The sequence below is a fragment of the Cygnus olor genome, chromosome 3 (assembly GCF_009769625.2).
Source record: "Cygnus olor isolate bCygOlo1 chromosome 3, bCygOlo1.pri.v2, whole genome shotgun sequence".
Classification (NCBI taxonomy): Eukaryota; Metazoa; Chordata; class Aves; order Anseriformes; family Anatidae; genus Cygnus; species Cygnus olor.
This window is the reverse complement of record NC_049171.1, coordinates 12,690,702-12,701,716: the sequence shown is the minus strand read 5'-3', so window position 1 is coordinate 12,701,716 and position 11,015 is coordinate 12,690,702. Positions and strand designations below refer to the sequence as shown.

The window sequence follows — 11,015 nt, the reverse complement described above, 5'->3', positions numbered from 1 at the left end:
CCAAATGTTTGCATACATCTACTGGTGCTGTATTTTGTAGGAATATATTGATTCCATTAAACTTCTCAAGAAGGAAACAGGAGAGGGGGAAAAGATCATTTCATGTAGCCTACTTTGTTTAATTCAGAGTAAATGTAAGAACCACGAGTCATCTTATATATTACTTACACTGCATTTCCAGTTTAAGTTTGTCTGAAATACAACAGAGAAAGCAACAAAGAGATGACTTTTTATTGCTTTGTAAATGTCTGTATACATGGAAAACATTAGATAGCTTATCTGTGGCCTATCACATACCAGCAAATATAATCTTAGCAACTATGCTTTGTGACAGCCACTTAGTAGTAGCAGAAAGCTTAGCTTTTTTTGGGCTATTCTGTCCCAAACTAGTCACACATATTTATGCACATTTTACAATGCTCTTGTTATGAGGCTTAAATATTTACCATACTACAAAATATGTATTCTTACGTAATGATGAACCAAAACAACAAGAAGCACTGAGAAAATGGAAATCAATAATTTTGACTATTAGTCTATACAGCTTCTCTTCTGAAAGCAATTCATTTGCACTTATCTTAAGATTAAATGAATCATCCTCTGGTAATTATTGATTATAAAGGCAGCCTGAGACAGCCACCACAGCCTTGGGTAACTAATGTACAGTTATAAATTTCATGGAAGGAATTCAACTCTTCTTTGTAAAGTAGTATCAACAATTTCCCCTGGACATGATGACAAATGATAGTATCTGTCAAAAAATCCAGGAACCGTTTAACTGACTTGAGGTTGTATTGTTCTGGCATGCAAGTGAAACATTTTAAATGCTTTTTAAAGAAACTAAACTGGATACATAAAGGTGAGCCTACTATATCTCAGATTCAAAACTTTAATAAAATCCTTTTCAACTTTTAAATGTTGTCCCTAAATACAGACAGCGCCAATGCTTACTGTACCAAACTTTTTATTATTTCAAACAAACTTCTGTACAAAAACGTCACAGCAGGCAAAGAAATTCAGTGGCTTCAGCAAACAGCACAGGACAACTCGCAGAATGCTTTAAAGTTTACATTTTTATTATACAAGTGACAAATAGTTTCCTCCGGGCTACTTAAAGACTTCATTGTTTGACAAATAATTGCAGGTAAGCATCTATCAACTTTTGTTACCAAAACTCAACAGAATTACCTTTAATCCACCTAAATTTATCTAACTGAAAGTGGTTATGAACAAAACAGGATTTTCCCTAATACACATTTGTAAATGTCCCCCCATTAAAAATGGAGTTTGTAAACCGTGGATTTACTACTATAAAATAGCAGTGTGATCACTGCTTCCAGAAAAAGAAAAACTACTAGCAATTTCTAATTCTGTTCCTGACAACAACATAGTGATCTGCTACAACCGCAGATCTCTGAAATGAACTCTACAGTTGCAGTGGTATCTTGTAACATTACATGTGTAACGCTAGCTTCTGCGGGTTCTCCTAAGATTTGAGAAACCTCATTGTGGCAGTTCTGCTCAGAAATAAACTCTAAGGCAATTCCTATTCCAAAGAACTTATGATAGTAATACTGTTTAAGGACCAAGTTCAATGACTAAATTTGTAACAGCGCAGCTGAGTTTTAGCAGACCAAATGCATCTTCAAAGTCTTATGGGTAATGTTTCAGAAGTGAAATGCATGAAAATTCCAGTGACAGCACACAAACCCTGATTGATGTACACAAGAATAAACAAATACAAATCTGAATCTGTGCACAAGCACTGGAGTTTTCATACATACATGCAAGCAAAGTACACAATTGAACACATTTTCACAACGTGACCTGTGCAAGAATATGTACAGCAACTGCAGATCACTCAGAAAAGACACTTAACAGAGCATGAACATTTTGCTGCTTTTGGCAAAATATTTCTATTCCATTTACTGGAAAAATTACTAGAAAGAAAGAACAAACAACTCAGCAAGGAACTCAAGCCCTTGAAGCATCAATCACATCTAGAAAAACAATGAAGAGCAGTCAGCTGAAACATACCTCTGTGTGGATTCTGAATCAGCTGATGAATATTATTATCCAGGAAATTGATGGAGTGCCTAAGAACAGCTCAGGTCTTGAAACTCCTTTATTTCATCCCTAGTCTGATGAGTGCAATTTGACACTAGGGAATTTTACTGCTACAGAAGAGTGTTCTGCTTTATACAGTTTTGTATCAGCAAAAAAATTATTTACCAGGAAGAGCTGTCTCTAACAGATAATGTTTACCATGATATATTTACACTGACAAACTCTTTCTTCTCAAGTCAAGGCATCAGCATTTTCCCTTACCTTTCTAAATCTAATAAAATTATACAGAATTTTCAAAATCTAGCAATGGTCTTGAAACACACTTCATGTTTATATTGAATCTGAAAACAGGTATTAATTTCCTCAATGGTGGAAAGGTATAGGCTATATTTATTAGAGGTAAGGCGACCTCTTTTGCAATGCATTTTTGGATGTCAGCCAGCAAATAATCCTTAAAATCAGACGTCCACTCATTACAGGAAAGACAACATATTTAATGAGGATAATGATCATTCAGGTATTCTTCTATTCATACAATTTTACTTTCTCTTTTACTAAATTTCTCCTTTAAAGTTCATTTTTCTATGGCATCTCTGATATTCCAGTTTATCTGATTTCTGTTTTGTCTTCATTACTACCTACTTCTCTGGAAGAGAAGGCATTTAAGGATTAAAGTACACAGATAAACTGTTGTAGCTGAAGTATCTAAGTAAAAAAGGTATTTTAAAAGTCAAAAGATAAAGGCTAGCATAAAAACTTAGGCTGCACTATATAAAGTCAGTCAGGTTATGACTACAGATTCATATATTTTAGCAGTGCGAAGAAAATGGTTATGTAAATACACACAAGTATTAACACCAACTGTATTAAATTATGTAAACATACACATCTTCTGTGGTCAATACAAACATCTACTTGTCTCAGGATACTACTGCAGCATAGCTCGGATTTGTTTTGAAGTAGATTCATCATTCAGGTGTTTTGTAGTGAACCTAGAAATTACAAGTTAAAACAGTAAATAAAACAGTAAGTATAATAAAATAAACACGGATAATAAAAGTCTGAAAACTTCATTGTTTTTTTTTCTGATATCAATACAGGTCAATTACACAAAGACCCTTGTATATTCCTTTACTCACTGATCACTGGAATTTAATTACTATTAGTCTGGTGCTCTTTATCTTTCAGTTACCCTTTGCAATAAATTATTCCTTGTTAAAAGGTGGAGAATTGTGAATAAATCCTGGCCTCAAGCCAACAATCATAGTAACTTCAGTGTAGCAAGTGTTTTAATTTAAAAGATGGGTCCGCAATCAAATACAGTGCCTGCGATCTGGCAGGAAACTGAAGCCAAATCATCATATTTCAAGAACAGCTCCTGATACTGTCAATGACATTATCTTATTTTTTTTTGGCAGGCTCATCTTCATTTTTTTTTTATCCAGTTAAAAGCCTCAAAAGAAATATAACACATGGAAAGAAATAAGAAATAGGATAAAAATAGGAATCTAGAGGAATCCTAAATAGGATTTAGGAATCTAGATTGAATTTTGGCAGAACCTAAAAGTTTAAGAAGCTTTTTTAAAGGTACTCTACACTTGCTTCTTATGATGTACCATCACACAGAGAATCTTTATTTATTTATTTATTTTTAAACCAGGGGTTTGTTTGGTGCTGAGTTACACTATTATGAATATCCTAGGAGGTCTGAAAGAGCTTTAGTGTGTTTCTTCCATTTATGCCTAAACATATTTGACACTATGTATGTTTGTTGGGAAATCAATTACCACCTAAGCTCAAAAGACAACTGACACCTGTAGGATTTAAATCCGTATCAATTTCAATTCAAAAGACATAAGCAAAAATGGAGGTGGTTATGGCTGTAGTTCTCGCTCTATCCTAGTCCTCTACAGCTAAAAAATTCAAAACAGCTGTAAAAGATTTGTTACTGTGATGCCTTTCTCAGTTTCAGAGAGGTCAGATCATTGTGTCTTGCTTTCTGAGACAGCGCCTCGAATGCTCAGTTACAATATTGGGATTTAGGTTAGATGTCTTCTTTAAGTTGTACCATTTAGCAACATTAAAATAAAATGATTTATTAGATCACAAGGAAAGAGAAAAGGGAAGTAACAATGGCTTGAGAAACAGAAATTCTATTCTACTCAATTCTATTCTATATTCTATTCTAATTCTTTGTTTCTGAGTGTACTAACCACTGAGATATTTTATATAAAAAAATCTTTCTCTAGCTGTGCCTTAAAGTAAAGCTCAAACTGTCTACTCAAACTGACAGTCCAATGCAGGAGTAGATGCAGTAGATCAGTGCTCTAAATTGCAACTTTCCTGAAATTCGCAGTCTCTCTCTTGCCCCGTCCTCAGACTTCCTGCTGTTCTCCTTTACTGTCTCTGCACAGGCTGCTGGTTATCTGCAAACAGCTTTGAGGAACCTAGCTCTGCATTTCTAGCAGTCACTTCAACTCTGAAGTCGGCTCTAGAAAGTGCTTGTTGAAGCACTGTACCATTCAAGTTTTTAATATAGTTCTAGACAATTGGAGATGTCTCAAGAAGATTGTGGTAGAGCGAACAGTTCACATTCATGTCACCTAACTTTACTTATATAAAAGTCAGTTATCTAATTTGAGTGTTCTGATGATGCTTGTAAGCAACAAAGACAGAAACGCCCATTTTTTTCCACTGAATATTAACTGAGCATAGAAAACACACTTAACTATATTGTTTACTTTTTAGATAGCTAATTTTTAGGCAATTAAATGAACTTTTACTTAAGTATCACTGACGTAGGACATTACGACTTCCAGTATTAATTGTCATTGACTATCAAAGTGAAATGGAATTGAGAGAAATTAATATTACTTAAGAAAATCCCAGGTGATGAACGCATACCTGAAAGTAAAATTTTCTTAATAAAACAATCTTCTAGGGTGAAGAGTCTTAAACATGAAGAAATTGGGAGGGGAAAAAAAAAGGAGGAATTTGTTAAGGCTGAATCTAACAATTAATTGATACGTACCTGAGAGCATTCAGAAGTCCTTCCACAGTGTCAGGTGGTTGTTCCTTTAAAACTTTTATGCATCCCTTCATCTGGGAACAGAAGCATGCCACTATTGAACAATAATATATGAATTGCACTATCTGAAAGCAAGGAAAAATTTCACCAAAGATAGGCATTTTTTTTTCCTACTGAGTGTTAATGCTGCTTTATAGGGCACAATGAAAAGTGTATCTTATTTCAAATTAGAGAAAACACCTACTTCAGTAAGTAACTGCTGATACTAAATTATAAATCAAAAGTGTTTATTTTAACTCACACACAATTTCTCCAATTCCAACTTAAAAAGAATTCAAGAATAGCTGATATAAGCTAAAAAAATCAAAGAGATTGAGAGAGAATTCCATATCACTGCTGTTAGGAACTATCAAAAGAGATGTTTTAACTTTGACTTCTATTTTTATACTTGCACACGAAAGTAATTTTCAGTATTCCATTTACAGTTGTAAATGGTGATAGCTTACGGTTTGTTTCATAACTAGTGGTTTCTAACTTCATCTGAGATGAGAAGTCCCTGATGTTGACTTTTTTTTAAAGAATCTCTAAACTAATTAAGCAAATTAATAGTTGAGGTCATATACTAATTTTTAAAAACTGAGTTGTACATTTCCTGCCTCCCATTTACACTGACTATCCTGTAAGATTACAGGGCTTTAGGATAAATATGATAAACAAAGTACACACACTGTATATTTGGTCCTGTGAAAATTTCTACTTGTGTATTCTTTGAAGGCAAGAGACTGAATTAGAAGTCAGGAAGTCTGAATTTAATTCCCAGACTTTATCTGCTGCATGACCTTGAGCAAATCAATTCACCTCTTTGTGAAATCCCTTTCCCTCTGTTAAGCACAGTCAAAGAGATCCAGTAAAATATTGGTATCCGCAAATAAAAAATGCTAACACTCAGTGTCATGGAGCACAACAACATCATATATATATATACATACATATATATATATATTTTTTCTTTTGAAGTAGACTGTCTTGTAAAAGGAAACATTTAGCTTTTTTCATGAATTAATGAATTACAGATTATTTCTTCTGAAAGATGTAGTTCATGAGATTTAGGCTTGTAAAAACATGTAGCACCAATAGAGCACTTTTTTGTATGTGCTTGCAATATCTCAGATAAAAAAAAAAAAAGGTTGATTTTGCTGTGACTGTTCATGCCAAAACTAGAACTGAAGGCTCATTATCAACATTACAACAGTAGCATTTCAGTTCTGTTACTTTAGATAACAGACAAAGCAGAGACAATGGAGAATATCTGCTTATTTACAACAGAGCTACAGCCAAAGATAAGCATTTCAGTATAAAGAGATTACATGATTAATAAAAAATTATGACCACAGAACTCATTCAAGGTTAGCTATAATACAAAATTATTTTAGTGTAACTGTACAGTTGGTAGAAAAGCGGAGCTAACAAAGACAAATGAGTATCTGTGTCTGAGAGAAAATACCGATCCTTACTTTAATTTCAAACAAACTGATATATGAAAGTATGCAGGTAGCATAAATTTTAAGTTTTGCCATTCAAAAGTAATTAAAATGATTTATACAAAGTCGTAAGCTTGTGCTGAAAAAAATCTGCAAACGAGTTTTCAAACTTATGGAATATTAAAAAAAGTAATTCTTACATCAATCTTTGATGTCTTTGAGAAAGCTCCCACAGGATGAACATGATCATACAGAATAATAACTCCCACCATTACACGCATGCAGAACATAAGAGTCTCTTCACTGGTGAATCTACTCCTGTACTCACTGAAAACAGAACAAAAGAAACAAAAAGTCTTGAACGTTTTTAGCTTGATAGCTTTCCAAACTAGACTATGAATGTGTGAAACCTTAACACTGTACTTAAAGATAGTGTAAGAAGAAGAATTTTAGCAAAATTTTAAAGATCTTTAAATTGCATAAATCCATGTCAATTTGGAAAAAAGTTCAGAAAGCACAGAGATATGTAAATCTGTCCTATTGACTCTTCACAGCTCAGATTCTCACTACTGTGAAGCAATCAACTTAGGACCATCAATTTTACAGAAGACTTCCATACTTAATGTAATATAATGAAGAAAAAATAAGCTTCTGTTTAATCTTAGAAATACAACATATTGGGACCTCAAAGGAAAGCTACTCTTTTTGCTTAGTTTGAAACAACTAACGTTTAGGTGGGATCTAATTTTAGCAGCTAGGAAGCTTAGGGCTTCACCTAGGTGAATCATAGCCATTGCTCTCTTCTAAGTACATAGGCAACTTCAACAACCCAGGTTCTGTAAACATCTAAAATGTAGAGGCACACTATGTGGGACTTGACCGAACTCATTCCAAAGAGATTTTCTGTGACTTTTGAACTGCAAAATAGGAGTATGGATGGCACAGTTAAGTCAGTCCCTAACAGCTCCCATACCTGAAATCATCACAAAGAAAGAAAGAATTAACTACGGTAGAGAAAACTAGAAAGTCTGAAAAACAGTAATCACTGCTATTTTTCTAACAAGTATTATTTTGAATAGATAATACGTAGACATCTACTGTCATTCATTGGCTTTCCATATAAAAAAATACTTAAACATTAAAAACACCAAAAGCTTTACTGTACTATCTCTCAGTTTACAATGACTTCAGATTTTATTCTTTAGTTTACAACTATTAACACAGCATCATAACATGACCTGATTTAAAGGCTACAGACATTTACATGTGAAAATGTTTGATTATCCCACAATTAGACCCAAGAACTGGATACTCAAGTCAATTTTATGTTTTGGTAGACAACACTTTACTTACCGTTACTCTAATTTTGCCAAAAAATGAGCTAACACAAGGTTAGTTTTCAATGACTCATTCTAATATGTCCAAGTATTGTGAGATGAGCCCCACCTCCTATATACACTTCTCCAGAATCTTCATGAACAATCACAATAACTTCAGGCATTCTACCCTTTATATAGCATTATGAGCAAACAATTCAAAGACAAGAAGACTACTGTGAATCTAGCTTGTATGTGTTTTTCACTCAGAGGAGACCTCTAACCTAAAAAATACTTGGCCAAAAGCACAGCTAAACAATAGTAACTCCATTGGCTATAATTATGCAAATAAATACGAAAGCAACTATATGGTTTCCATACAGTTGAACTTTCTCATATCCAGAATAAGATGGCTGCATCCACGAAAGACCTATTCAAATTATCTTCAAAATAGTCCCTGTGTATCACCTGCAAAAATGCCACTTGGAAGAGCCAAAACCTGGACTGCTAATAATTCAGCAGAATGGCCAATCGAGAGATGGCAGTCAGCCTATGACTCTGGTTAGACAAGACACAGATATTGAAACCTATGCACTTAAGATTACACTTGTATGTTAACCTTTGTTGTAATACAGGCTGACCATGTAATCCCAACCTAACAAAATTTAATGCTGATTGATGAAAAATATCCTAAGACGGTTAAAATAGGAGGCAAGGCTTTCTAAAACAGATAATGCTTTGTATACCAATATGATAACAACTTAAGGTAAACAGCAATTCATCTGGAAAAAAATGTTTATTACTGGTGCAAATAAACAAATACGTATGGTACAAATTCACTCATAGAAGAAAAACAAGATTTAAGGTAAAACTTACGGTGTTTCCAACATGACTTTACATACACTAGCCATAGTACTTAGACAGTCCGTTGTATTTTCAATTGGCAATGTTTTGTTCTAGAAGGGTTAAAAATAGACATTATTCAGTAAATTGTCTTGTAAAATTAAAATTAAGAATGTCTATGCATTTCTCCGTTTTCTCCCCCATTACCTACTTCTGATACAAAGTGTGTAGTTGCATTACTGAGTGTTTTCAGCATTGGTGTGGCTTCAGCATAAAACAGGGACATCCTATTGGCCATTTCATTGTTTACTTCATTCTCAATGTCTAGCTGATGAAAACATGAGAAAAAAATAGTTAGTAAAACTCTCAAAAATCTTGGCAGCAGCAAGATGCTCATATCAGCAAGCAGATTGCCGCATGAATAGTTCCAGCCTAATCACTGCTGATTAACTCTCAGTGTGAAGGACAGAACATGACAGCTAGCTAATCAGAAGAAAAAATATTACCACAAATGGTGTAAATGTGCACAAAATGACAAATACATGTGCATGAACAGCAGATCAGATTTTATGTACTTACATGCATGTTGTTTATTCTGTTACGACTTATTGTCCGTCTATAATAACTGAAGTCATTCTGAATTGCTGGGTTTCTCATCTTAGAGAAAGACAAATAGGAAATAATCAGTTTCAATTCAAAATATATGGAAAAAAATAGCATGTAATAAAAGATTTTATTTACCTTAAGTTCATCAAAACGAAGAGTAAAATGTAAGATTTCTGCAAACTCTTTAGCCAGAGCCTGTTCCCGTTCCAGGTGTTGAGTTGGAGTATATGGTGGGCAAGTCAAGGATTCTAATAAGCTCTGCAGGGCTTTTTCTAAAAAAAAAATAATAGAAGCACAGCTTTTATTCAGTCCATATTATGACAATTTTTTACATAGGTATCTAAATATACTTTGTTAGAAAGGAAGGAACCCTCTGAATATGCAGAGCCCAAAAACGAACGCTCTTCCTTTCTATTCTAAGGTGAGAAACATTAGTCAAAGACACCTGCCTCTTTAAGCTGCTATTTTCTCTCCATTTTGCATCAGTGAGCTCCTTTCCCTTACTTCTTCTTTTCCTTTCTAACACCCTTTATCTGGGATCCCTATCAAAAATTGTATGGAGAAAGCATTTTTTCCTGTATTCAAATATCCTGCCCTCTCTCTTTCATCTTACTCAATTAGCCATCAACACAGTACAGAGATTATTCTGGCATCTCAGTTATTAGAAGTGTACTCTTAGGTACTGATAGCAATGTAGTTCAGCTCCTGTGGCTATAATTACTAGCATTACTCAAAAAGGGATACACTTACGAGGTTGTAGAAGAATTCCCTTGTATTGGTAGCTCTCTCACTTTACAAATACATTTTTTGCACACTGATTCCCATCCAGAATTCTAATTCAAAGATTAACTACATAATTTTTTGGGAGAGCAGGGATGGCAAAATCAGTTTAAAATATGCCCAGCCTTGGATTTTCACCCTACAAGAGACTTTATTGATACCCTTCTTTCTCTTATCTCCCTCCTTAAAAAAAACATATATTACTATATATTTTACTATATTTATATATATTTAAATATATATATAGTCTTAATTCATTTTAAAACCGCTCTCTTCAAGAATCCAAATTACAAAAAGCAAATTGCATTACTACAATAAAGATCAATGATGTGCTGAACAGTGGGAGGCATCAAACGTCATATTGTTACAATCACACTCTCTGCTTGTCCTCTATTTAGATAATACAGACTTAAGTGACAAGCTAATAAACTGTAATAATTTTGAAATCTAATAAAGATTAAAAGGTATGCCCTGAAAAATGTAATTGAAGGCAAATTTCTGTTGGTATCAAAAAGAAAGAATAATAACCTTTCAAAAGTTTGTGGGAAAAGAAACCTTGTATTTCTTTAAAGTAACCTGGTAAAACAGATAAAATAACACAAGGCTCACCTAATCTGAGTGAAAACTCATAAAAGCGCTTCAGCCTTACAACCAGAGGACATACTGAATTCCATGCTTTTTCTTGCAACTGGATATCATTGGGGTTTTGTATTGCCTGAAATGAAAATATCACAGTAAAGAATTGCGATCCATGAGTAAATACCAAAAGGTGGTTTGGAAGTTTTTTAGTACAGAGTTTTAGAAAGTAAATATAATAAAACACAGAGCAATTATAAGAAATTACACTGTATAGGAATAGAAAATTATTAAATAAAAAAATAAAATACCATTCTT

The 11,015-nt window shown here is 33.7% G+C and overlaps 1 protein-coding gene across 8 annotated transcripts in view; it reads right to left on the bottom strand.

The window, feature by feature from the left end:
- Nucleotides 1–951: 951 nt before the first annotated feature.
- The window catches only part of CYRIA (CYFIP related Rac1 interactor A), a 56,702-nt gene continuing 46,638 nt past the window's right edge, over nucleotides 952–11,015 (bottom strand). For 7 of the 8 annotated variants that reach the window (XM_040551007.1, XM_040551005.1, XM_040551002.1 and 4 more), the window contains 8 exons: nucleotides 10,731–10,836; nucleotides 9,477–9,613; nucleotides 9,315–9,392; nucleotides 8,947–9,063; nucleotides 8,769–8,848; nucleotides 6,777–6,903; nucleotides 5,099–5,169; nucleotides 952–3,059 (listed from right to left, as the gene is read on the bottom strand). In XM_040551007.1, coding sequence (XP_040406941.1) covers nucleotides 2,996–3,059; nucleotides 5,099–5,169; nucleotides 6,777–6,903; nucleotides 8,769–8,848; nucleotides 8,947–9,063; nucleotides 9,315–9,392; nucleotides 9,477–9,613; nucleotides 10,731–10,836 — 780 coding nt within the window. In that variant the 3' untranslated portion in view covers nucleotides 952–2,995. Of the gene's footprint in view, nucleotides 3,060–5,098; nucleotides 5,190–6,776; nucleotides 6,904–8,768; nucleotides 8,849–8,946; nucleotides 9,064–9,314; nucleotides 9,393–9,476; nucleotides 9,614–10,730; nucleotides 10,837–11,015 lie in introns of all 8 variants that reach the window. The other variant, XR_005818076.1, reaches the window with a different exon arrangement.